The sequence below is a fragment of the Megalobrama amblycephala genome, linkage group LG15, assembly GCF_018812025.1.
Source record: "Megalobrama amblycephala isolate DHTTF-2021 linkage group LG15, ASM1881202v1, whole genome shotgun sequence".
Lineage (NCBI taxonomy): Eukaryota > Metazoa > Chordata > Actinopteri > Cypriniformes > Xenocyprididae > Megalobrama > Megalobrama amblycephala.
In genome coordinates, this window is record NC_063058.1 from 18,011,964 (window position 1) to 18,039,955 (window position 27,992).

At 37.6% G+C, this 27,992-nt stretch overlaps 1 protein-coding gene across 4 annotated transcripts; it reads right to left on the bottom strand.

The window, feature by feature from the left end:
* Window positions 1-19: 19 nt before the first annotated feature.
* Window positions 20-27,991, bottom strand: LOC125247644 (probable polypeptide N-acetylgalactosaminyltransferase 8). 4 transcript variants are annotated; one of them, XM_048159056.1, is made up of 13 exons: window positions 27,729-27,862; window positions 19,433-19,535; window positions 17,290-17,405; window positions 16,959-17,199; window positions 15,890-16,056; window positions 15,508-15,691; window positions 15,229-15,426; window positions 10,219-10,333; window positions 9,909-10,094; window positions 9,659-9,796; window positions 9,436-9,531; window positions 9,191-9,358; window positions 7,630-7,974 (listed from the first exon to the last, which is right to left on the bottom strand). In XM_048159056.1, exons 3-13 carry the CDS (start codon window positions 17,393-17,395, stop codon window positions 7,840-7,842), a joined length of 1,734 nt encoding a protein of 577 aa, XP_048015013.1. In that variant the 5' UTR covers window positions 17,396-17,405; window positions 19,433-19,535; window positions 27,729-27,862; the 3' UTR covers window positions 7,630-7,839. The 4 variants fall into 4 exon arrangements, 3 of the variants coding, with proteins under 3 accessions (XP_048015013.1, XP_048015012.1, XP_048015014.1); XM_048159055.1 differs by lacking the exons at window positions 19,433-19,535; window positions 27,729-27,862 and having other exon boundaries at window positions 17,290-17,711; XM_048159057.1 differs by lacking the exons at window positions 16,959-17,199; window positions 17,290-17,405; window positions 19,433-19,535 and having other exon boundaries at window positions 27,729-27,991.
* Between the last annotated feature and the right edge of the window lies 1 nt (window position 27,992).

Here is a 27,992-nt window from a genome sequence, read left to right on the forward strand (position 1 = left end):
AACAAACAAGTGCCAAAGCTATAGGTTGAATATCTTTATTTATGTACAGAAAAAAGTTAAACTAGAGAACAAGTGAGGACCAGCAGAGAGCTGACTGGACACAGGAGCAACCACCGGATGCTAATAGCTGACTGTTTTGGCAGGTTTGGTCTCTCCGAGCTCAGCCTCCAGATAACGGTAACGCCGATGGCGACGCAAGGTTTTAATGGCCTTCTGCTCGAGGGAGGAAGGTGTGATGCCTAAGTCCTCCAGTCCTGGGAGGTCGGGGTACTTCATGTCCGTTGTGTGGAACTATAAATGAGGGTTTAGATTACTTGTTAAGTTCTTGATAATAAACTAAAAACATGTGTTGTAATGCTCCGACACACATACCCGGTCGACTTTATCACGGGTTGTCCAGGGCTCGAAAGGGTTCATCTCAAAAAAGCTTGCGATGAGGCTAAAACCAGAGAACACAAAGTGAATATATGAGGCTGTCAAGGCCAAAGTGAACTTTTTTTAAAGTTTAAAGGAATAGTTCACTCATAACTGTTAAAACAGCACTCAAATTTAGTAAACATACACAGTTTATATGTGAATAAAAGTTTAAATTGAATCATATAAAACGATTGTGTCTATTTAGAAGACTTGGATTAAATCACTTGATTCATATGGATTTCTTTTACAATCTCTTTATGAATATTTTAAAGCGTCAGCGTTTCGGGTGAATAAACTTTCTATGGAGGGAAAGAAATTTCAGATTTCATTAAAAATATTTTCATTTGTGCTCTGAAGATGAGTCTTAGGAGTTTGAAATGACATAAGGGTGAGTAACTGATGACAATTTTCATTTTTAGATGAACTAACCCCTTAAAATGAGTAAAAAGAAAAAATTTTTAGGAGATGCTTACTGATAGATAGGGCAAGGCATGGGATAAGCCAAAAATGGCCTGTGTGCCAGTGCGTACACATACTCTACCAAGTCATGCAGTAGATACCGGTTGGGCCTGTAGAGTAAGAGATTCATTTCATGTTTTCGGACACAAGAAATTATAGAATGGAAATGCATAATTTTTTGAAAAATTAGAAGGCAGTGAAGGAGAAATGGGGCCGGTTCTTACCCAACTAATGCATATGTTTTCCCATTAGCATCAAGGTCTTTGATGGCATTGACAATGGCTCTGGCCACATCCACCACCTTTAAAAATTAAAGGAGGGTAAAATATTTAATCTGAAATAATAAGAGAACATTATCATGAACATTTAAGGTGCCCCTATCTGAAAGCCTTCTCTGCTCTGATTGGTCAGAATGCCCAGTGTGTCGTGATTAGAAAACAGCGTCTTCTCAACCTATCAACAACACAAACCACTCTTCCAGGCCTCAGCAACAACTACAGTGTTTGAGGGCGAGTCAAAATAGATGTTGTTCGCTGGCAGCCAATGAAGATCAAAGACGGGATTATGCAAATGTGTTACAAACCTGCGTAAGATTTGTGCAGGAAGTAAGGCTGGAATTAGGCTCGTTTCAGGCAGTTTGGAATTGGTTCTTTCTTTTGGGTGACAATAACTGTTTATCATGCACTTTGAACTGCAGACCTTTCACAAACAGCTATATTACACATTACATGAAATGTAATATCTGAAAAGGCATAATCGGCGCACTTAAAATAAGATGTGTTCTTGTGTTCAAGCTGAATCGGATATGCGTGTTTAGACATAGGTCGCATGTTCAGAGATCGGATATGTATCGGATTTAAAACCACATTTGGAAGTGGCTCAGATCGGATACGAAAAAATCGGATCTTATGTGGATTTTTGTGTTTACACGTGTGCAACTAATTCCGATCTGTGTCAGATGTGAGCAAAAGATCTGATATTTTGGCTGCATTTACACTGCAAGTCTTAATGCACAGATTCGATCTTTTGACCATATCCAATTTTTTGGCCAGTGTGTTTACATTGACTTTAGACGCGACTGCATCCGATATCTGCCCACACAGCAAAAGGACTCTGTGGCGGATCGACCGCGGAGGTATTGCGCAGAGGTGGAAAGTTCAGGGCTCAGAAAGTAAAAGTCCTGCCATATTTTTTTTTCCACCCACTGAAGCATTAATGAGATAAATAAGTGTTTAATTGAGTGATGATTTACCATTATTGAAGACACCTGATGATAACAAGCAGAATCACCAAAGGAGAAAATCACTATTTTTAATTTACCATCATCGAGGTCAGGGTTTGTTTTAGTTGAGCTCTTGACCCTTCACTTTTTAATATTAGGTTTTGTTTGGGCAGTTTTAACTGCATTAAAACCAACCAGACAAGCAAAGAGAAAAGATGATCAGGTGGTGTTGGTTATGTTTTCACATGATCATTATTTGATCTGAACTCATTTAGAGCCCAATCTCTGAGTTAGATTTACATTATTGATTACAGCAGCACTGTGATTCTACAGCAGAAGATCCAGTTTTTTTTCAAAATAATTCAAAGGTTTCATCAAAAGTTGTTCATAAAAAAGGCTCTCATTTAGACACACAGAGATCAAGAATCAGTCTGTGAATCTCAACAGTGGTGAGAGTAATAAAGCATGTTGCAGTGCATTCTGGGTGCCACCAATCAAAACTCATCCACGGCTCCCATCATGCATTGCTGCGTGAATAAATTATGAGCTGAATTGTCTTAGTAATTTTCTTTATTCTCACTATTTTATTTTTTGCTGCTTTTATGTGACTTTTTAGTAGCTTGTTTTCTAATGTTCAGAGTTGATCTGTTTATCAGAATATGTCGCTTGTCACCGTTGTTGAGATTCATACGCTGATTCTTGATGTCTGTGTGTGCCTAAAATAAATTTTTTTTTTTCAGATCAGAACTTAAGAAATCCTTTGGGTTATATTGATAAAGCTGATCTTCTGCTGTAGAATCACAGTGCTGCTGTAATCAATGTAAATCTAACTCAGAGGCTAGGCTCTAAATGAGATCAGTGATTCAAATCAAATAATGATTATGTGAAAACATAACCAACACCACCTGATCATCTTTTAACTTTGCTTGTCTGGTTTTAATGCAGTTAAAACTGCCCAAACAAAACCTAATATTAAAAAGTGAAGGGTCAAGAGCTCAACTAAAACAAACCCTGACCTCGATGATGGTAAATTAAAAATAGTGATTTTCTCCTTTGGTGATTCTGCTTGTTATCATCAGGTGTCTTCAATAATGGTAAATCATCACTCAATTAAACACTTATTTATCTCATTAATGCTTCAGTGGGTGGAATAAAAATATGGCAGGACTTTTACTTTCTGAGCCCTGGACTTTCCACCCCTGCACGATACCTCCGCGGTCGATCCGCCACGGAGTCCTTTTGCTGTGTGGGGAGCTGATTGAGACACACGCTAGGTGCTCTGCCAGTTCTTGGCCACACCAATAGATGTGTATTATTTCTGTAATTTTACTGTTTGTTTGTTTGTTTGTTTGTTTTACATTCAAGAAATATAGTTGAGAATGTCTATTTCATAAAATGTTTATTTGCACTACTGTTCACTTGCACTACTGTCATTGTGACTTATTTGCACTACCGTTTCTGACTACCATCTCTCATATATATGTGCCATTTTATATCTGCATTTTTATCATCTTTATATATACAGCTCTGGAAAAAATTAAGAGACCACTCCAAGTTCAGAAATCAATGTTAAGTGGTCTCTTAATTTTTTCCAGAGCTGTATATATATATATATATATATATATATATATGCCATTTTATATCTGCATTTTTATCTTCTTTAACTTTATTAATATCATAAATGGGTGTTTCTTCAACTAGTGGCACTTTTAGCCTTGTGAAGTTGAATAAAATAAACATATGCCACTGAAGAATTGTCTGAGATCATTTTTGTAACTAGTTTTACCAGTTTTTCCACAATGTACATTAAGTATACATTTGTCAATGAGATAAATCAACTGCCCTAAGGACCAAATGCTGAACTGTACACCTGTCACACTCTGAAATGTAATATTAGTTTGGGTAAGAGCTTATTAGAAAATAAATAACTTTAATTTTTATATTAAGTAGAGCATGATCTCATAAATTGCAGATACATTTTTAATGTGTGATGAGAACTTTTTTAATAGTTTTAAAAAATGTGTGAGGTGATGGAAATGACAGGGTGTGGTGGAAATGACAATGAATTAACGTGAATGTAGAGAAACAGTAGAAATATTTAGTAGAAAAATACTTAAACTCTTCACACTCATTAAATTCAATTCACAGAATCATTAAACATAACCACACCTGTTTTAGTGTAGTGCTGAGTTTGATGTATAAAACTGATTTGTCTCACAGATGAACGGTTACAGTATACTGTAAATAAGGTTACAGCATACTGTAAATAACTGACACAAATGATGGCAAGGCAAAAATATAAGCAATAAATGATGCATCAAAATCTCAACATTGTGAGATAATTATGAGGCTAATTGAGTTTGATACTGAAATGTTCTCATTGGTCTCTTAAATGAACAATTATCTTCTATAAAGAGTAAGTGTAAAGAACACCTGAAACTGTTTCATTTAAACAGAGGTGTGGAATGTGGAAAATTTTGAGCACCTTGAATGTGTGAGTGTATGTATGTTTGCATGTGTGTGAGAGAGAGCGTTTGACAGATCGATCTCTTTTAAGTCTCTCCTTCATATTTTATAGGGTCAGCTTTTATTTTATCCCTATAGGCCTGTGACCTTTCTTTTGTTGTCTTAGGTGGCATCTTAAAAATAGAAAAAATTCAATCAATTAATATAAAAGTAATATAATTTAGAAATAAAATTATATCATATATACAATATAATATAATAATATAATTATAATATAATTATAAAAATAAAAAGTATTGTAACGTACACTATATAGCCAAAAGTTTTTGGACGCCTGCCTTTACGTGCTTATGAACTTTAATGACATCCCATTTTTAATCCGTAGGGTTTAATATGGAGCTATTCAGCAAGGTTTAGGAGTGTGTTTATGGGAATTTTTGAATTCTTCTAGAAGCACATTTGTGAGGTCAGGCAGTGATGTTGGCGAGAAGGCCTGGCTCACAGTCTCCACTCTAATTCTATCGGGTTGAGGTCAGGACTCAGGACTGTGCAGGCCAGTCAAGTTCCTCACCACCAAACTCGCTCATCCATGTCTTTATGGACCTTGCTTTGTGCACTGGTGCGCAGTCATGTTGGAACAGGAAGGGGCCATCACCAAACTGTTCCCACAAAGTTGGGAGCATGAAATTGTCCGAAATGTCTTGGTATGCTGAAGCATTAAGAGTTCCTTTTACTGGAACTAAGGGTCAAGCCCAACCCCTGAAAAATAACCCCACACCATAATCCCCCCTCCACCAAACTTTACACTTGGCACAATGCAGTCAGGCAAGTACCGTTCTCCTGGCAACCTCCAAACCCAGACTCGTCCATCCGATTGCCAGACAGAGAAGCGTGATTTGTCACTCCAGAGAACACGTCTCCACTGCTCTAGAGTCCAGTGGCGGTGTGCTTTACACCACTACATCCAACGCTTTGCATTGCACTTGGTGATGTAAGGCTTGGATGCAGCTGCTCGGCCATGGAAACCCATTCCATGAAGCTCTCTACGCACTGTTCTTGAGCTAATCTGAAGGACACACAAAGTTTGGAGGTCTGTAGATTTTACGTGGCCTACCACTTCGTGGCTGAGTTGCTGTTGTTCCCAATTGCTTCCATTTTGTTTTGATACCACTTGACCGTGGAATATTTAGTAGTGAGGTAATTTCAAGAATGCACTTATTGCACAGGTGGCAACCTATCACAGTACCACGCTTGAATTCACTGAGCTCCTGAGAGCGACCCACACCTGTGGCCATGAAAGTGACTGGAACATCTGAATTCAATGATTTGGAGGGGTGTCCTAATACTTTTGGCAATATAATTTATTATATAAAAAGCATTACACAACTATACTCTCGCAATCCATATAAATTGTACTTTGTAACCATAAATGTCATTTCCATCACAGAGGTCAGTGTGGTGGAAATGACTGTGGTGGAAATGACATTTCTGTAGTTTTTTGTGAAAAAATGGAAGATAGCTTCACTGATTTGCTTTGAATTAATACTTAGCATTTCATGTATGCAAAATACTCTTATTTAACTTAAATTTTTTTGGCTTTTTAAAAACACCCTTGAAGGTACAGCATGTTTGGAAATGACGTAGAATAAATATATTAACTGATCTAGCAATATTTACCTTAATTTTTCTTCATTTGTTGTTGATGAAAATTTAAAATTTCCTCCACATCCAACATGTGCTCTGATGTCACTGAACATTTCCACAGAAACCACCTAAACAATCTTTCACACAAACTTTTTAAAGGGACATTACAGTGTTGTGGTGGAAATGACACCAATACTGTGTGACAGCTATATTTTGTATAAAAAGTAATATTGATAGTAGTCTCACATTAAATACTGTAATGTATTTTAATTATTTTACTAGTACTTAATTCAGGTACATTAATAGTTACCAGATAAGTCATATTTTTAAACTGTATTTTCATTGTTGAAGTTTAAAAGTCTGGGTGTGGGACAAGGAGAAAACAGTGATTTTGACACCTATAAGGAGGTTGAAAAGTATGAAAAAATCATAATAGAAAGGTACTAATTTTTTTAAGGTGGTTTTATTGATAGTTTGACAAAGAAAGAGGAATTTGTCCAAAATTATATGTATTTTTAAAAATATGCCCAAAGAACATAAAAGTGCCCATAGTCTAAGAATCACCCAAATATGTTTATTTGCACTACCATTAAGCACAAGTGCCACATACTGTCAGGGAGTTAAATTGCACGTTCACTCTGCTCATCACTAGTGAAAATTGCTTGGGTATGAACACAAAAAACACCTCGAAAAACGCTGGTGATAAGCTGGTGATTTTTTTTGCAGTTTTTACTGTAACAAGCATGTTTTGAAAATACAATTAACACAGCCAGCAAAAATCTAACGTTAAAACGTCAAGAATCAAGAGTCCATCTACAGCAAGCGCTCACCTCCATAATGGTGACTTCAAACTTTATTATTTTCAATAAAAAAAATCAACATTTAAACCTCTGTTAATTCTCATTAAGAGGTTTTGTATGAAAGGAATAGAGTCATACAGGTTTGAAAGAAAGTGCGGATGCTGAGATCTGTTCTCAAACCTATTCTGGAGGAGCACCAGCCCTGAACATTTTGTATGTCTTCCTGTATCTGACACATCCAGTCTCTCGTTAAATAACATGACTTTCAGAGAGAAAATTGTAAATATACATCTTTCAACATATGTTTTCATATGATCTTCAGAAATTGTTAAATAAAAAAAAAAAAAAAAAATTCTTGCAAGTCTGAACCAGGATATCAAGATATTTTATTATTTCGCATATGATGATTAAAAGTAAAGTAAAAGTAAAAAAGCACCACCATTATGTTATATTTATAATTAATATTTTTGAGTATCACAAACAAGTAGCCCTCTAGATTATTTTATTCCTTGAGGTAGCCCTCACTCACAAAAAGGTTGGAAACCCCTGTTCCACTTATAAGGAAATCCAGTATGATGTTTCATAATATGTAATGTTTTATATAGGCCTATCATGTATATATGTATATCTTACATTTGTAATTAATTGTTAATACAATGTTGCTTGTAAACAGCTTGTAAAACAAAAGATTCACAAAAAAAGGCACACACACACACACACACACACACACACACACACACACACACACACACACACACACACACACACATACATCTGTTTTGTTTTACATTGATTCCTTGTACAATGTTTTCACTTCTGTTAAAGTTCCTTTTAAAAGTCTTTGATGACATGTTGTATTGTCCAATTTTGTCCTGTGCATGTTTGCAAAATGAGATGATAGTAGGAATCCTGTCCTTGGCCGATCTCAAGACATCGGGTTGTTTTTCTATTTCTTATTGCATTTCCCTAAATGTAAAACAAAAACCATAAAATTAATTTTCAATGATTATCAATTCAATGATCAATGCTCAAATAATAATTATGATTTTACTGTATATGCATAGAAAATAGAGAATAACCACACACTTTACAATGTTAAAGGGTTAGTTCACCCAAAAATGAAAATTATGTCATTAATGACTCACTCTCATGTCGTTCCAAACCCGTAAGACCTCCGTTCATCTTCGGAACACAGTTTAAGATATTTTAGATTTAGTCCGAGATTTTTCTGTCCCTGCATTGAAAATGTATGTACAGTGCACTGTCCATGTCCAGAAAGGTAATAAAAACATCATCAAAGTAGTCCATGTGACATCAGTGGGTTAGTTAGAAGTTTTTGAAGCATCGAAAATATATTTTGGTCCAAAAATAACAAAAACTACAACTTTATTCAACATTGTCTTCTCTTCCGGTTCTGTGTGTATCCGCTTTCAATCCACAGTGACGCTGCTTCTTCTTCTTCTATGGCGGTTGGCATCCAGCTTATTGATGCATTACCGCCCCCTTCTGCTCCGGACAGTGATGCGATTAGGACATCCGCGACATGCACACCTACGCACCATTTAAAAAAATATAGCAATACTAAAATACAAACAGTGTAGAATAGCTTGAATACAGTGTGCGTCTCCCTCAGACTGTAAACGAAGCTCGGGCGCACTACATAACACGTCATCAGCGTCACTGTCTGGAGCAGAAGGGGGCGGTAATGCACCAATAAGCTGGATGCCAACCACCGTAAAACAGGAAAAAAGAAGAAGAAGCAGCGTCACTGTGGAGTGAAAGCGGATATATACAACAGACCCGGAAGAGAAGACAATGCTGAATAAAGTTGTAGTTTTTGTTATTTTTGGACCAAAATGTATTTTCGATGCTTCAAAAACTTCTAACTAACCCACTGATGTCACATGGACTACTTTGATGATGTTTTTATTACCTTTCTGGACATAGACAGTGCACCGTACATACATTTTCAACGCAGGGACAGAAAAATCTCTGACTAAATCTAAAATATCTTAAACTGTGTTCTGAAGATGAACGAAGGTCTTACGGGTTTGGAACGACATGAGGGTGAGTCATTATTGACATAATATTCATTTTTGGGTGAACTAACCCTTTAAGCAATGTGGTGTAAAAATAACCCATAAATATAAATAAACAAATAAAATGCACATCAGGACCAAACCTGAGTGAAGTCCCAGTAAATACTCAGTCCTTTTTCCTTGGCTTGTTTACAGTCATGTAACCCTGGTGTGCTTCCACTACCGGGATCCGTTAGACAACGGTTGGAGTTATACTTGTGAGATTTGATGCCTCCAATGTAGATCTCTCCATTACGATTGTAGTAACAATACTGTGAGAGATGTTGAAATGAAGAGTGTGTTTTGGACGTAGATATTCACAGCAAAGGTTTACACTTACATACAGTACCTGAGGCTTATAGTAATGACACTCATAGAGAATAGGTACACTTCCAGGAACAGGTCCTTGATCAATACAGTATTTTTCTTGAAAATCATTCTTCAACTGTCAAGAGAAACAAACAGCAGAAGTTTGGGGATGACTGGTTTAGATGGACCAACTATTTACTAAACTTTATATATCACTTCTTGGGAGGGAAATTGTGTATATCAGAAGACTCTGAGCAACTTACCGCACCATAACCCATTATATCTTCCAAGCTGTCCAGCCGAGGATAAATATTTTCCAGATACCATTTGAAGGGCTTACATTTGAGTTTCTCTCGTAACTGTTTTCTTTCAGTCACATCACCAATATCAATCCCATGATCCTAGAGGAAAACAGTTATTTTGTTAACCAGGTCCAGGGTGATGATATAAGATCAATGAAATATTTAACTTATCCTGAGCTAACCTTGAAACAATGTTTACGATTACTGTTACCTTTAGAGGAAGATTCCAGGCAATATTCACATTTGATTTATATTCATCCATCCAGATTTCAGCTACTCTCAGAGCATTTCGAATCATGGCTTTGCTGAGATCTGGTGAATAAGGCTTATGTGCTCTTTCAATGTGAGCAATCTTTGAACATGGCACCACTTCAATACTACCGCCACAGAGCCAGACCTGATTTAATATTAAGATATTTATTTTTTTATCAGATATTGATCAAATTCAAGGACTTTTTTTTATTTATTTTTTTTACACATATATGCATTTTTTGGTGCCACAGTGTGCAGGAATAACTTACACGTATTCCTAGTTCAACATTTTCACCCCCATAAATTGTCATTCCTTCATCCAAAACTCCAATTTCTCCTAAGAACTGACGATCAGCAACAAGGATACCCATGACTGAGGGACTCCTAACAATGCAGAAAAAGAAACTGAATATAGTCATCTCCAGAATTATTGGCACCCTTGTTAAATAATAAAAAAAAAAAAATCACAACATTCTAACCTATCATTGAAGTAAAACAATGGAAAGTGGAAAGGGTCACATTATGAAATAAATGTTTTTCTCTAGGTCATGTTGGCCACAATTATTGGCACCAAATTATTGCAATGTCCTTTTCCCAGGATAACAGCTCTGAGACTTCACCTATAATGCCTGATGAGTTTGGAGAACACCTGAGAAGAGATCAGAGACCATTCCTTCATGAAGAATCTCTCCAGATCCTTCAGATTCCCAGCTTCATGTTCGTGCTTCTTGTCTGGGACGGCCATGGCAGAAGCTTCATTTTGTGCTCAGTGACACATTTTTGAGTTGATTTTGATGTTTGTTTTGGATGTTACAACCTCTCATTAAAATAATAGCTCAAAAGGAAGAGAGGTTACGTAACATAAACAAGGATGAGTAAATGGGTAACTGAATAAACAGATTAAACAAGTAAATGAGTAAAATTATTCAAATCTATTTATTCACTTGCTCACAACAACGATAGTAATGAACATATAAACCAAGTAAAAAATTTAACAGAATGGACAACTAACAAAGGAAAAAAAACAACAAAACAAAAACACGAAATAAAAACAAAGACACTTATTTGCTGGCTAGCCCACAAAATCTGTCATATCTGTCTCCTTCTCCTCCTTCTCCTCGTTGATGTCTTTTATCTGCCAGCCCAATCAATCAGCCACCCCCAAATAATGAACAGGTGCATCCACCAAAAAGAGAGTGTGCGTACATGATGTTTTATTAACAAAATTCGGGAGGAGCAAGTTCAGATAATTAACCTAATTAGCACAGGTGGAGAGCATTCAGTTAATCAACTCAACCAATGTCAAAAGGTATAAATTCAGCAGACTGACTTCTGTTCATCTGAGAGTTTATCAGCATCCCTCCTCCACCCCATCTCCTCACTTATAGTTCTATCTACTTTTACCACACCGGGGGGAGTACTCTGGGTTTGGGCCAAAATTCCGAGCTCGGAGCCCTCTCCCCGGACAGCACGCCAAATACGCATAACTTTACTCCATTTAATTATATGGATATGTGAACTCGTGAAATGCTCAAAAAGATAGAGCGACACCAAGAAAAACAAGGGAGGGGCAAAACAAAAAGACCAGACACAGATCAAGCCACCAACTGTAACATGGATCATTGTCCTGATGGAAGATCCAACCACAGCCCATTATAAGATTTTTAGCAGAAGCGGTCAGGTTTCTCCTCGGCTCTGCCACCACCACTTACTCCGTGCGCCACATCCTCCACACCTCAGGCTTCCCTGCCACCAGCTCGGCAAGAGGCCAAGTCCCCGGCTGCACCTCGGGCCTCCAGGTCCACACCTCCACCTTGACCTGTCAGCCCATTACCCTCACCTCGACCCTCCACTCCTTCATCACCTCCACGGTCCATCTGCCCGGAAGCTCCGCTGGGATCAGTCGACACTCCGGGTTGGCCTTTGGCAGTCGACATCCAGCTGCAGCCACAGACTTCTTGGATTCGGGCTGCGCCCTCGCCCTGCACCCCTTCGGCATCATTGGACTCCTCCCTTCCTACAACCTCCCCGTCAGCCTCCCTCACCACATCTTCACCCCGGTCATCTGTCCTCACATCATCGCCTCAATCCTGCGAGTCAGCTCTCATCTTCCAGATATGTGATGTCGTCATGGTCAGCCACTCGGCTCCGCGGGCTCCTCGACCATCCAGGGTTCTGCCGCAGTCGATCGGCTCCCAGGTGTCACCCTGCCCATCAGGTCAAGCTCTACCCTAGCTCCTCTCCTCGTTTGTGCCACCATGGTGCCAGTTGCTAACATCTCCAGGTTTCAGTCCGTCTCCAGTTCCATGCCCTCCACCGAAGCTCCACCCTTTTTTCTGTTTTGTGAACTTTCTTCTGTCACAGCACGAGGTTGCACCTTCTGGAGGGGGGGGCTAATGTGTTCTGATTTGTTCATGTTCTTATTGTCATGTTCTTATTGGTTACCTTTGGTGTCTGATTATGCTAATCATTGCCTGTGTAACGACTGAGACAAATCAGACACAATTATTTGTTATAGTTAACCAATAATTGTTTAAAGCTCACTCTGGGGTCTGTCCCCCATCCCCCGAGAAGTTCTCAGTTATAAGTTTTATTGCACTAAAGAATGTTGGTTGCCACATGGAAGAGCAGAGAAGAGACACAGAAAACCTGCATTTTTCCCACAGAACACAGTTTCCTGCATTAATTTATAGACAGACTGTTCTATAAATGAACATGTACATCCCCAGGAAATGGTATCCATTATTACTGTTGTTGTATTGTACTCACAGTGTGTTCACATGTTTTATGATACATTTAAGGTAACTTCAATTATGCTATGTTTAGTGTCTATGCTTTCGAGAGGATTTAAATGCTTGAGTATACGATATGTTTGTAACACATCAGTATTACAAGAATCTTTAATAGTTCCTTTTCAACAACTCAGCCATTTTAAATCACACTTGATCATAAAGAATTCATAAAGGAATTTTGCCGCTCGGAAATCCTACCTATTTCATTGGTCAGGTCAACCCTTAGGGGTGTAACTTCTCCCAGAGCTTAAAGCTGATACGCAATGCTCCTCCCGCTCTCTTACTTCTCCGACAACACAGCGACTGCAAGGGCATGCCTGTCTGCCTTTTGGCCGGGACCTGCCCTGCCCCCAACCATGTGCTTGACTAGGAGAGGGAGAACTTTTCCCACTAAGAGTCAAATTAACAGCTCAAGTTGTTTCATATGTGTTCAACCAATGCAGAAGATATTGGTTACAACTCCGGACCGAATCATCAAGGATCCTTCCGCAGCTGGCAGATCTGATGCTCCTCAGCCTAAAGGCATTTTGCAAGTATCGTACATTTGAACACTAAACAGCGATTTAGTATTAATTTGTAAACCACCTGTGTCAGCTAAGGTGCTTTATTACTGAGGAAACTGATGATTCTTTTCCAGATTGTCTTTGACTTTTTCCCATAGCTCCATTTCCGGTTCCACTCTATCATTGTTCATTTTTACCTACGTATGTGACCTGCGTGTATGTTGTGTTTGTTAGTTTAGTTATGTGTTTGTGAGTTAGTTAATAAATATGTTCTCACTGTTCAGTTCAGTCTCTTGTCGGTTATTGTTTGTGTTTTATGTTGCACGCTGTCTCGCAAGTTGGATGTCTATTTTCATTACTAATAAACCCTGTGTCATCTACATCTTCGTCCTCCTTGAACCTTGAATGTTACAGTGAGTTTCCCTCCACTTTCAATTGTTTTATTTCAGTGAAAGGTTAGAATTTAGTGAATATTTTTTAAATAAAAAAGATCAGAATGATAAATGATGCAGATTTATTTTCACAGCAGCCTTTGCTCATATTTATCAAGGGTGCCAATAATTCTGGAGTTGATTGTATATGTTCTACTTCAATCAATCATAAACTGCGAACTGTAGCCTGTTTATCAAATTAATTATGTCCTGTCTTATATGGCCTCCAGCTGTGCACCCTGCCCTATTGTTTGGACTGTGTTCCCACCCCACTTTGTACTGTGTCTTCTGTTAATAAATATCACTCCCCTGCTCATTCTGCGTCTGGGTCCCCCCTTATGGGGTTAGATTCCCACCAATAGTATTGAGGTCACGGATCAAAAAATAATAAGCGTGAAACTTATGAGTAAGCATCAGTAGCCATGAGTCGCATTGAAGTGATGTCATCTCCCTCTCTTTGATTGATTGGCTAGAGGAGGAGCTGTCAATCTAGAACTAGTGGACCAATGGTGACGCTTAAGCCTGGCCTAATTTAAATGAAACTCGAACTGCAACATTTGGAAAAGCAAGAGTGGAACATGAAAAGAAGAGCAAAGAGAAAAACAGCACAAGCGTACAAAAGAGTAAATTGTGAGCAGTATATGTAAGAACACAAAGTACTAAAGTACTAGAGTAATAAAAGCAAGGAAAACAACTTTTAAGAACACAAACACAAATTTAAGATTTGTGCAATATAATTTTTAATGTGTTTAATGTTTTGATTCATGCTTGTTATTTTTTTAAACATGCTTTTAATTTTTCGATTCACGCTTATTATATTTCAATCCATGACTATGTTCTTTGCCATTCTGATCATTTTGTATTTTTTTTAAGTTTGTGTTATATATTATTACATGTGTTTTTAAAATTTTGATTCACGCTTATTATTTTTTTATCCGTGACCGCAATACTTTTGGCGGGAATCTAACCCCATACCCCCTCTTTGAATCCTGACAGTTTTAGTTGGACATTTGTCTAACATTTCTTAAATGTTACTACTTGTTCAGATAGCACTGAAAAGTAACATTAATGTTTGAAGAATTATAAAATAGAATGTTCCCTAAACATCTGCATAAACAAGAAAAACTTTTTTAAACATTTAAAAAAAAAATACTGGACATTTTGACCATTTAAGCAAGGTTTTTATACTTTACCTTAATGAGAACGTTAGCAAAACATTCTTAGAATATATTTTTGTTAGTTGGGATATAAACAGCCATCTATATAAATGTTTCATTGTTCACCCAACCGATTTGATAAAAACACAGATTTGTTTACAAAGGAAATAAGAATGAATGTTGCATGATCGTTCGCTTAACCGATTCATTCAAAATGACTGATTCATTTATTAATGCCATTGTGTTGCCTGGAGATGCGTTTGGTTGATTATGTTTTTTTTAGAAAAAAAAAATGCAGTTAACTTTTAAAAATGTATCTGTCACATTGCAGGGCCGTTTAAAATGGACGATAGAAAGTCAAATTGTTTAAAATAGTGAAAAAGTTACACCACTTACTTCCCTGGTTCTGATGGGTCCTTCATTTTGTACCATTCTGGCCAGAAAGATTCGTACATGCACCAAAGGTTCCAGTCAAACGCATGAGCAGCAGGACCATACTTAACAACCTCCAGTGTGTCAAAAAGCACTTTGTCAAACACTGGCGACAGCACTATTGTTCTGTCTGCTTTGATTCTTGCAAGCAGTGGCTCTGCCCTGAAACAATAAGGCAGTCAAATGTTTAGTTAGCAAAGATAGTAAGTCCATCATGTTATCGTACTCAGACAGAGTATTTACCATTCCTTGTGAACCTCAATGTGGGCATCCAGAATAGCCACCACCTGGCCTGTGGCCGCTTCCCAGCCTGATATTCTTGCCTTGGCAAGGCCCATCTGCCTTTTGTGTCTCACTTTCTTGATTAAGCCAGGTTTGTCTTTATTAATTAGACCAATGTATTCATCTAGAGGCAACTGCAGATCCTCTGTTAAGAAATTTTAAATATTTATTAGCATACATTTTTTTTGTATTTAATTATTGATATTATTATTCTAAATATTAGAATATTTAATAAAATAATTTATAAATTAATTTTCACACTTTTTTTTTTTTAATTAACCTCACATTCATGCTTAACATGAAAAAACTATTCAGATTTAATATCAAATAAATAAAAACGAACCATTCAAGCTGTAGTCGTCCACCAGGATGATTTCTGTTAGCAGATGAGCAGGTGTTTTGTCAATGATGCTGCGGATTGCCCTTTTAATGATTGACAGAGCCTCGTTTAAATAAATCAGAATCACACTAATAGACGGCAGGTCCTTAGGGTAGATCTTCACAGCACATCTGCGCACACACAAACACACACACACACACACACACACACACACACACACACACACACACACACACACACACATTTGATTCACTGTTAGTGAGGACATTGTATAGACTTCCATTGATTTTATATCAGGTTAATGATATTTTCTATCACATAACCCATTTTTACCCCTATTTGCAAAACACTAGATTTAAATAAAATGTTGGATTTCCATGTTTTAATGGGATATTCCATAGACATAATGATTTTTAAACTGTACAAACTGTATATTCTATCCACTAAACCTACCCAACACAGAAAACTTTTTTACATTTTCAAAAAATATAATTCTCCATGATTTATAAGCTGTTTTCCTCATAGGGACCAAAATATGTCTCCACAAGGACAAGGATTTTGAATATAGCCATCTTGTCCCCATAATGTAGGATTTACCAGGACTACCCACCCACACCCACACATACACCCAGACATACACACACACACAGGTTTGTTTTTGTGAATTGTTTGGACATTCCATAGGCGTAGTGGTTTTTATACTGTACAAACCATATTTTCTATAGCCACACCAACCCTACCCATCACAGGAAACTGTGCACATTTGTACTCTCACAAAAACTCATTCTGTATGATTTATAAGCCTTTTGAAAGTGGGGACCTCATAAGTCACCCTCTTCTTGTAATACCTAAGTCATTCCCATGTCATTATACAAATTTGTGTCCTGATATGTCACCCCCACACATTTTCAACATTGATAATAAATGTTTCTTGAGCAGCAAATCAGCATATAAGAATTATTTCTGAAGGATCATGTGACACTGAAGACTGGAAAATCCAGCTTTGCCATTAGATTAATAAATTATACTATTTTATATTATTCTAAATAGAAAACTGTTATAAAGCTGTTACCTGTGGTCTCGAGTATCAGGGATTGTTCTGTTCACTGGTAATCTGTTACTGAGGAACACATTGTATCCGTAGTCCTGAAACTGTCTCTCTGCTTCCAACTGTTCCTCTTCTGTGAGTTCAGCTCCCCATGAACGGAATAAAGGCGACTTCGGATACAACTTCTTAACCTCAATTTTCTTTGTAATTTTCTGCTCCACAACAGGCTCTTTGACTTGCTGATTTTTGACATCTGTGAATTTAGCTGAAAATGAAAGTATATAACAGTTTAGTGTGGCATCTTTTAATCACTGATAATGTTAAATTAAAATGTATATAATGAGAACAAACTCACCTATTTTATAAACTTGATCTTCTATTCTCTTCAGTCTTCCAAGAACCTCCAGATCTTCTGGCTTTTGTAACCTGTTGTCATTAACTTTTTCTTGTCTAAGTGACATGTAGACTAGACTGAAAAATATAACACCAATAACTAACACACCAACTCTTGTAGCAATCCTCATTTTCATGATGTCCTTGTGGCCGTGAAAAATGCTTCAGGAGTTTATGAATGCCTGTGCATAATGTTTCCTGTAATCAAAGGTGTAGTTCACTTAGATTTATGCAATACACCTCTGATCTGAAATATGGGAGTGGTTAAAATAATTGCTGGATTTATCAGTAGCATAAAGACAAAGTTCTATTATTATTCTACACTTTCAGAAGTTTGGGGTCAGTAAGATTCCAAGTTTTGGAAAAAAGTCTTATGCTCACCATGGCTGCATTTATTTGATCAAAAATACAGTAAAAAGCATATAATATTGTGAAATATTATTACAATTTAAAATAACTATTTTCTATTTGGATATATTTTAAATGTAATTTATACTTGTGATGCAAAGCTGAATTTTCAGCATCATTACTCTAGTCTAGTCTAGACTAGTCTTCAGTGTCACATGATCCTTCAGAAATCATTCTAATATGCTGATTTGCTGCTCAATAAACATTTATTATCAATGTTGAAAACAGTTGTGCTGCTTATAGTTTTTTTGTGAAAACCAAATATGTGTTGACATTTTTCAGGAGTCTTTGATAAATATAATATTTAAAACAGCATTTATTTGAAATATCTGACTGAAATAAAATATTATTTTTATATATATTATTTAGAAATGTCAGAATGTATAGCAAAAACAAGAATAAAAAAAATCAAAACTCATGTCTCATGTATTTATACTTTGTTATGTACTCCTCTATGTACAATATGTTTTGTTCTCATTATAATGTATAAAATATATATAGAATACTATGTCCTTCACCTAAGAATGACATTAGCTAACATTAAAGTCAAGTGATCAATGCTAATTTATATTGAAGTAAATAGTCTAAAAAAAAATTGCAGTCACTTTAAAGACATTGAATATTTTGTATAAATTGGTGAAACTACATTTTTATAAAACTATTCACATATTTTAAAACCATGTCCCTTCCATCTTTAATGTGATCTATGTCAGGAAAATGTAAAATGCATCACACTCCCTCCCTAGGAAAAAAAAAAAAAAAAAACATGCGCCAAAGCTATAGGTTGAATATCTTTATTTATGTACACAACAGCCATTTACTGTAATTCTACATTTTCAATGCTGTTTTACATTTGCAGCAATGGTTACAGCTATAATTCTACAATATAAATACATAAGCTTTCGTTTCTGCTAGCTGCAAGACAACACTGTGAGTGTGCGTTTGAAACCAGGAATGGTGAGAGAACATTGCGAAACTTGGTTGGTTTTTGGTCTTTAAACCAAACTTAGGCATTCAGCCGACGTCTGGCTATTGCGCTTCCAATAATGTTTACGCATTAGGTCTTTTGTGGCTGTTGAAATGCACATGAGCATTTCCACTATGAAAGCAATAAAGTCGAATGCGTTTTCACCTGCACCTGTATTTAGTGTCGTCCACTTGTTATCCAATCGACCAAAACGCATCTAAATAACAGGGCTCGTCTGAAATGGTTTGGTTAGTTACCACTTTTAGTACACTATGGGTTCAAATGTACTATAAGTGGTATCTAAATACATTTTTTAAATACAGAGATAGTATATTAAAAGCACATTTAAGTTCATATTTCATGGTGTCTCAAAATAGCACAGTTGAGTACACTTACATGTTCTTAAGATGATCTTAAGAAGTACTAAAGAATCATTTTTAATATATTAAGTACAAAATTAGTTGCGAGAAAATAGAGCACTTTAAGTACATTATAGTAGTGTACTTTTTTCACCTGGGAAGTGTGGGAAATGGACTGGAGACAACAAATTACGCAAACTTTTTAAAAATGCAAATTCAGTATTGATAACAGAACAGTGCAAAAAGTGGATAGAAACTAATGATGACAGAACTTTTATTTTTAGGTGAACTGTCTCTTTGAGACAGACCAAATTCAAAAATGACATTGTTTACAATCAGTTACTGTTTTCAGAATGCATTCAGATACCTACTAGCAAAGTGGTTCAAGAATCTATCTTCTCTTCCAAAGCACTCCGAGGGTTTCATGATGACGGCATCAGGGAACTTTTCCCGCACCGCTGCCTCGCCTACAGCCTGCAAGAGCTGAACTCATTAAAACCAGTTATGACACAAAAACAGTGCAATCATTATACTTTATCATACTATCATACTTTAAATTTGTAGAATGCTTTACTATTGACTTTAGAAAGGTTTACGTACATTGGCAGCCTAAATAGCTACGCACCCTGACAAAAGTCTTGTCGCCTATCCAAGTTGTAGGAACAACAAATAATAACTTAACTTCTAGTTGAATATTTGGGATCAAATAGAATACTATGTCAAAATAGTTGGTTTAGTAGGAAGTACTTATTAGTAAACTTTTAGTCATAATAGTGTGGACTTGTATTGTTCCCAGGTGCAAAAATTCAAAGAGTAAATGTTTAGTGGGAGCGAGTTAGTTTCGGTTTCCAGTGAAGAATCCAGTGCATTGTTAGCAGATAATGAACCCGCAAAAATGGAAAGAACAATGCAACAGAAAATCTAAAAAACTAAAAAGACTAAAAAGTCTCCATTTCAAATGGGATTACAACGAACAAACTTTTTTAAGCCAAATGGAGGGGAAAACCTGAAAAACCAGCCGTTCCGGACATACAGGTAAGAAAGCTGTTACATAGCGTTCCATTTTTACCATAACATCATTAAGTTACATTTGCACACCCATGTTACTGTGTAATTAAGCTGAGACACACTGTTCCATGCAACCAGGTTGGAAGGTGGCCCAGTGTTTTTCTCTAAATAATTTTTTAGGTTACTTGAAAACATTGAATACACTGAATTATGTAAATCTCAAATAAAATAAAAAAAAGCTTACAATAGCCTACTCACAAATCCACACATCTTAAATGGTCATGAAACCCTAAACCAAAATTTCTGAGATTTTAACAGAGGTATGTGTGTTGAACACCATTGAAGACAATGTTAGCATCTGTTAGATTTAATAGTAGGGGGAAAATGGTTAAATTTTAGTTTTAGTACGCTATTTTCGTCTTCCGGGTTTAAAATCTTCATCCTGTCCACGTCACAGGCTGTGACGTGGCAGAGCACGATAGTGCTTTGATGACTCATCGGTGTTTCATAATTATTAACGAGACTGAGTTTTTTATCCAATGAGAAGACACTCTCTTAATTATTCATGACACCACGTGGATCTTTCCAATGACGAGGACGGTTAACAGCACTAAACAGCGAGAGAGACTGACTGACTGACGGTGCATGTCCGTTGGCGCGGAGCGAGCGGGTAAGCGCGAGTGTTTTCGGTTCATTCCTATGGAAGTTGAGCCGCGCGTAAGTTAAATGTGACGCTCAACTTCCATAGGAATGAATCTAAAAATGCTCTGGTCGCTTGCTCTGCTCCAGTCGACACGCAGCCTGACTGACTGAGCGTGTTGCAGGTTCGGCGCGTAGATCTATGCTATGTACGCAAGGTTTTTTTTTAAGCGTTATTTTTTTTTCAAATATATGCATGTATAGTGTGTATATAAACAACTATGTATTTTATAATGACTGTAATTACACATGTACATTAATATGTTTTAAATAGAATTACGATTACTGTAGGATATATGTAGCAGGGCATTCAGTAACTCTTGAAAAGACAACTTTTCCAGTTTTTTAAAAAAATTTAGTATTTCCTCACGTTTTACCACTGATTTTTAGTGACAGTCGATAAGCATGGGCTACTGGGGATGAGAGTTTCCCCCCTCCCCTCTCCTCTCACAGCCACCATGCCCATTTAAGTTGCATTTTTCAAAAAGATTGTGAGCTAGACTTGAGCTGAAAGAGGGGGGTTTCATTACCCTTTAAAATCTGAAGAAGAAGAAAAAAAGTCTCTTGACATAGTTCGTTGTTTAAAACACCCGTTTTTAGATTCAAAAATGTTCATTGCAGATATGCACTACCTTCATCTCAACAGATTTAGAGTTTGTTTACACTATCATTTCTGCTTACTGAACATTCCTGTCCTGCAAAATGTTTCAAGTATATGAATAAGATTTAAAATAACAGTGATTGCGTGACCACTGAATGTTCTAAGGTAATTTGTTTTTGTACCATTTGGCCAAAAAACGATGATGCCATGATGCCACTGGAATTTTAGACGTCATTTGAATCAAATTGAATCTGCTATTGTCATATTAAAGATTTCAGTCTAAAGGCCCATTCACACCAGGACGATAACTGTAACAATAACGATAAAAATATAGTTTTAAAAATTTAAAAATGTAAAAGAATAACAGAGTCCACACCACAACCATAACAATAACGGCACAGATAAACAATATTATTTGGAATCACTTTCACAATGATTTTTTCCAGCTGATGAACGATAAAAAAAAAAAAGGACAGCCAATCAGAATCCATCCTACTTAAAAGAGCTCAAGCATTTGAAGTGGCAGACAACAAAACTGCAGCGCTTGCTTATAATAAGCAGAATGATATCATCCGCTGGTGTGAAAGCTAATATAGTTATCTTTATAGCTATCATTCTTAGTGTGAACGGGCCTTAAACCTAAGAAAAATTTAAAAAGCTTTTAGATCGCCCCTTTAGTCCCTCTTGCTTTCTTCTTTGAAGACTAGAATCATCTCAACAGCAGAAACACGCATGTATTCACACACATACAAAACATACAGTGGATAACACAACAATGCACAATAAAACATCTGCAATCCTCCATGGCTGCTTTGAACTCCTCTTTTGAACCCTTTCCTCCTGCCAGTCCTGTTTATGAGGATTTTCACAATGCCATCCTGTCTGCGGCATCAACTCATGCCTGATTTAGAAACCCTTGATGATGCAATATGCCTCCATGGAGGAAAAGATGATGTACATCAGCCAGACACTAAAAAACAATGTTTTTTCAGTATTTTTAGAGTCCGCAGGCTACTCAGTTCTCAGCTGAGGGACGACCGACAGAGGCGTGGCCGATGGATCCGCAGGCACAGATGGGAAGCCGATGGGAATGAGTGACAACGCTGGTACTGGAGACCCAGGCGATGCCGCGGTGACGACCATCGAAGGTGGAGCCAGAGTACCCGAGGACAGAGGTGACACCGAGTGGAAGGAGGTACCCGCTGCAGTCGTAGAGGTGGAGGGACGGAGCGCAGCAGACAGACTGCAAGTCCGCGACGGAAGTGGTGTGACAACTGACCAAGGGGGAGCCAGCAGGACGAGGGAACCCGGTTGAGCTGCAAGTCCGAGGGTCTCAGGTGGAGCTGAAGGTGGAAGGAGCCAAGACGGTCGACAGGCAGAGATGGGCAAGAGTTCCGAGGCCAGAGGCGGACCCTCAGGATTTTCTCGCACTTATGCTGCTGGTGGTAACATGACCTACAGCTCGACATCAGAGCGGGACTCCCACAGAGATGCAGCAGGGCTGTGAACATCCGGCAGCGGCATGGCTGGAGGACTGGCTGAGTTCTGAGATGATAGTGGTGAGAGGAGACTGGACATGATGATGGTGAATAGGGTAATTTCCACACATATCAGAGAAATAGTTGCATAAAAGTCCATGTAGGTCAATGAAGGGGATAGTTCATATTCAAAACAGTCAATGGTGCTGTTTAAAAACAGCAATGATGGTATTGGGTGGATAGGGTGGGAATAGATAAGTCCTCGTTGAAGTCTATCAAGCAGTCCTCCTCTTCTGTCATCACAAATCCCTCATCCGCTGATGTCGTGGGGTCACTCCCCTGGTCAGACTCACGATAGAGCTCCACTTCCGGGGTGAGGGTCAGCCCTGGCCTCTTTTCCTCGGGCTCTGGCTGACATATCGCAGCCAGTGGTAGCTCTCTGTCTACCGGGGGCACACACGAGGGCTCCATGGTCGAAGGTGGTGATTCAGGCTCTGGGTCTGGCTGGGTCCTGGATCGGGGATGGATGCTCTCCAGACACCAGATGATGGCTTCCTTCCAGTTGAGATCAGTGGTATCTGGGAGGTCCACGGGATGGTGAAAGTTTCCCCCGATCCAGAAAATAGATTTCAGGGTCTCGCTGTCGAACAGGGCAGGTGGGTGCGACTGCTGACACAACGCAGCTGACACAAATGAACTACTGACGGTAACTCAGGAGACAGATGAGTGGCAGGAATCAGAACAAGACACTTGACAAATGAAAACAAACTGAAAGTCCATATCATCTGAAACTAAACAGTACTGTCTGTTTAAAAAGAGGTGGTGAGAGAAAGACAGAAAGAAAGAAATATTGTCAAGCTGCAAAAATAGCTGCATCAATAAATGGGCGAAACCTGTAAAGAAAATGTCCAGTTTATATTTTGCCTGAAAGTCCAAATAAGCGAATAAGAAATTAGAGTTTGTGTAAAGGAAATTGGTCTTGGTGGAATAGATCTGCTATGCTGCTGCTGAATTACTGCTGCTGTAGATTATTGCTGTTGTTGTAGATTATTGCTGCTGCTGCAGAGCAAATACAGGAACTTGCTACTGCCAATACATACACTGATACGCTGCTGCAAGAAAGACATAGTGCTGCTGCACAAATAGCATATATCAATAACCCATTGCAGATACAGGTGGAGCTGGGGAAGGTGGAGAGTTTTAGAGGAACTATGTATATGTAATGAATTTTGGGGGAAATGTGCTTAGTTGTAAACAAATCTTAGAACTCATTTGATTTTAGAAGTGAAATGTGACTTAAACATGTTTTCAAAGAGAAAATCTACAGTACCTGGCACAGAGGTTCCCAGCACCACAAACACAACAGCAGTTACAGAATTACAGAAAGATTTCATTAAAAAGATCTTCATTTGTGTTCAGGATATGAACGAAAGTCTTACGGGCTTGGAATGACATGAGGGTTGTGATGAGTGATTAATGACAGAATTTTCATTTTTGGGTGAACAAATCCTTTAAAAAGAAAAATAAGCAAAGATTATTTTACATAATACACCATGACAATTTTGGTTCACAACTGGAGCACTGCAGTGCAGAGTGAGGCAGCCCTCTATAAACCACCTAATGTCTAATTATGAGAAATATTCCCCAGGAATTTAGATTAGGATCTCCCTCTCTCTCTCTCTCTCTCTCTCTCTCTCTGCTGGGAGTGAGTGAGTGCAGTTCCAATGGTGTTGAAAAGGCCCAGTATTTTCCATACTATTTACTGATTTGATGTTGATGTGATTGACAGACTAGTTGGGCCCGCCCATAAGAAGGAAGACATTTTAGTTCTTACAGCTCTGTCAACTGCACGCTATACAGTTGCTTTCATTGTGTGTGCGTTCGAAAGAAACACCACACACGTGCCATATGTATGTGAAAGCGTGCATAATAAACGGAGCATCAGTTGAGCACCGACCTCTGGTTTTTGTGCGTTCTTACCGACGCCCCCTGGTGATCACAAATTAAAATAACAACGCCAGTACAGTCCTTTATATCTATTCAACAAATGAAGAGTTCATTTGCAAAACCGATAAACACCATTTTTTTTTTTTAAATCAACTAAGTGCTGTGCGTTATTCTCCATATATAGCATGTTCTGTAACCTAAATCCATTTTGTGTGAAAAGCTGGTTTTGTCCACTTTCAGGCATCGCAAGTTCACGTTTTACAGCAGAAGCCGACAAGCGCCCTTGTTGTTTGTGTACAGAAACCGATAAGTCCGTTTTAGCGAATCAGCGCACAGTATTCAGGTCAGGTGAGGCTTCTAGTCACTTCAAAAAGACGCGCTAGCTGAGGGAAGTTTTATCAAAGCTGACTAAAAGTATAGTAATTTCGACTCCTGTAAGTCCTTGTACACCATACACGACTTCTGAAAAACTGGTTGTCCTTTTGCTTGTGTGTGTGTGTGGGTGTACTTGTGTGCTGATCTGTTTGTGTGTGCGTTTGTGTGCACATGTGTGTTTGAGAGTGTTTTAAATGCAATTACTTGGGTTTTGTTTAACTATGAAACATGAAATGTGGAGTTATCTGCTTTTGCCAAAAAATGACTGTTGGAGTTATCTGCTTTTGCTAAAAAACAAACTTTTAATATATAAAACATACTTTCAATTAATTTAAATTATTTAATTCACCTGTATTTTTTTAGAGTTATTATTACTTAATCAAAACAACCCAACTGCAGTTTGATTGATATTACTTGGAATGCACAAAACATGATTTGTGAGAATTCATAAAAATGGAGTTTGTGCAAATAAACTCTTCAAATGTAGTGTGATAACTTTTGATTATGTGATATCAAATATGATTAAAGGTATGAAATGTTCAACTACTTCATGTATGTTGATGTTCTGGTTGTGTTCGGTTGGCATTAGGGTGTGCCCAGAAAAATAAAAACAGGGTGCAGCTCAGGATAATGTGGTAAATGAAGGAACAAGTGCTGACAGTAATAGAGCATGGACTTTTGTCTAAATGAAAACAATGGTGACAGTAAAAAAAAAAAAAAAAAAAAAAAAAAACCTTCATGTTGCAATGCATGCTGGAAGCCATGGATGAAGTTTGTATTAAGTTAGGTTAGTACCAAGCATGCACTGCAGCATTAAGCCTTAAAAAAAAAAAGGAAAAAAAAAAAAAAAAAAAGAACTGTCACCATTGTTGTGATTCATATTGATTCTTGATGTCTGTATGAGTCAGCATGATGCAGACCAATTCATATTATCTGATTGCCACAACACTGGATCTCATGTCGTAGTCACATACTATAACGAACAGCACAAATAATGTATCAGCCATTTCATCAGAGATTAAACTCTGAGTAAGACCAATTTCACTAAATGATGCCTAACATCACTTAACCGTCAGCACTTGATCATACCTTCTCTTGACTCTTGTGCCATAACAGATGTTTGATAAACTCAGTTACAGCAGTCAGAAAACAACTGATGCAATAAAGTCAAGAGCCCAATAGGTTGTTTGCACGATGTCATTGCTGACTCAAATGCGGCTGGAGGGCAGGGAGTGATTTTTCTATATAGGCGGGTTTCAGGGACGTGCACAGACATTTTGGGGGGCAGGGGCTCAAGTGGAAAAAAGGGCACTTCTCATAATTATTTATTTAAAAAATAATGAACCTTTAAATATATTAAGACAACTTTGACTTCACTTACACTCACGCAATTGTTTTATACTCCACAGATTTCTACAAAATAATTAGTTCACACACAGACCATGGTCTTCTTTAGTATTCACTAGGTTTATCACAAGAGAGGTCAACAACAACTATTTTCAAGTAGCTATATATTTTGAATAAATGAGGAGAGGGACATAGTTTCACTAATAATTTGTTTATTTTGCACAAATCAATAAATCGTTTTAATTTTTTGGTGTTATTGGAATACTTCTTTCATGAAGTGGACAATTTTAAGATTTTACAATTTTAAGGTCCATTTTTGCTGCCATGTCTTTTACTCTAATGGAAAGAAAACTTAACCCTAACCCTAAACATTTAGATGGAGTTTGTTTTAAGCCTACTACCCTCCGTCTGTTTGCATCTGTAGATTTCTTCTAAGTTAACCAAAATAAGCTAATCTGGGGTGCGTTTCCCGAAAGCATCGTTGGTGAACCGTGGTCGTAAGTCCCATTGAACTCTACTGGTAACGACCAAACTGCGACCATAGTTCGCTTCGGGAAACGCGCCCCTGCATATTTAAACACATCAAGATTTTTTTTCCTGAACTGTTAATACATTATATGTTATAACAAATGCCTGCAGAGGGCGCCAAAAGCCTGCTGATTTTTGTTGTTAGACAGCTCAGCACGATCAAAGCCAACCATGATTAAAAAATATATTATTAGTTAAATAATAATATTCGCCCACTTCTTTGTGATAGAAATGCTACAGCCACTGTAATTTCTTCAACAAGAATATGTGGACATCAAACATGCAAAGACAGAGCGAGGGTTTAAACTTTTATTTATGTATTATCCTGTGTAAGCGTAGATTTAAGAATAGCATTATGTAGCTGATGCTGTATTATGATTTTTAAATAGTTTTAATAAACCATGCATCCTTAGAAAACTGTCTAATAATGTGGTTCATGGATGTGTGTCCATGGAATGCTTCTCTTCTGGTATTGACAGCCCAACCTCGGTCAAGTGTTTACCATGGTTCAAAACGCAATGCATAGCACAATACAATAATTTAAATTATAATATGACATATATTTCATTAGTATCAAATCAGGCAGATGTGTTGATTGTGGTCAAACTATTAATGCAGCGTTAAATGTATAAATAACCCTTAAATAGACCAAACTTTCAGGTTTGTGAACATAGGCTAGCCTACCTGAAAGAAATGCACGGTATGCATCCATCTAGGGCCTTTTTTCTTTTTCTCTTTCTTCTTATCGCCAGACAGCAGTTGCATTTTCGCGGGAATAGTTGCCACAAGTTTTCAGCCAGCAGCAAACTCGAGGTGAGGTGGGGCGTGGCGCGCGTGCGTGCGGGCATGAATGGCGTGTCGCGGAGTGAGGGCATCTGAACTCGACAAAGCCGACCTGATATAGTATTTTTTTATTTGTTTTATACAGTAAATATATTTGTTTGACAG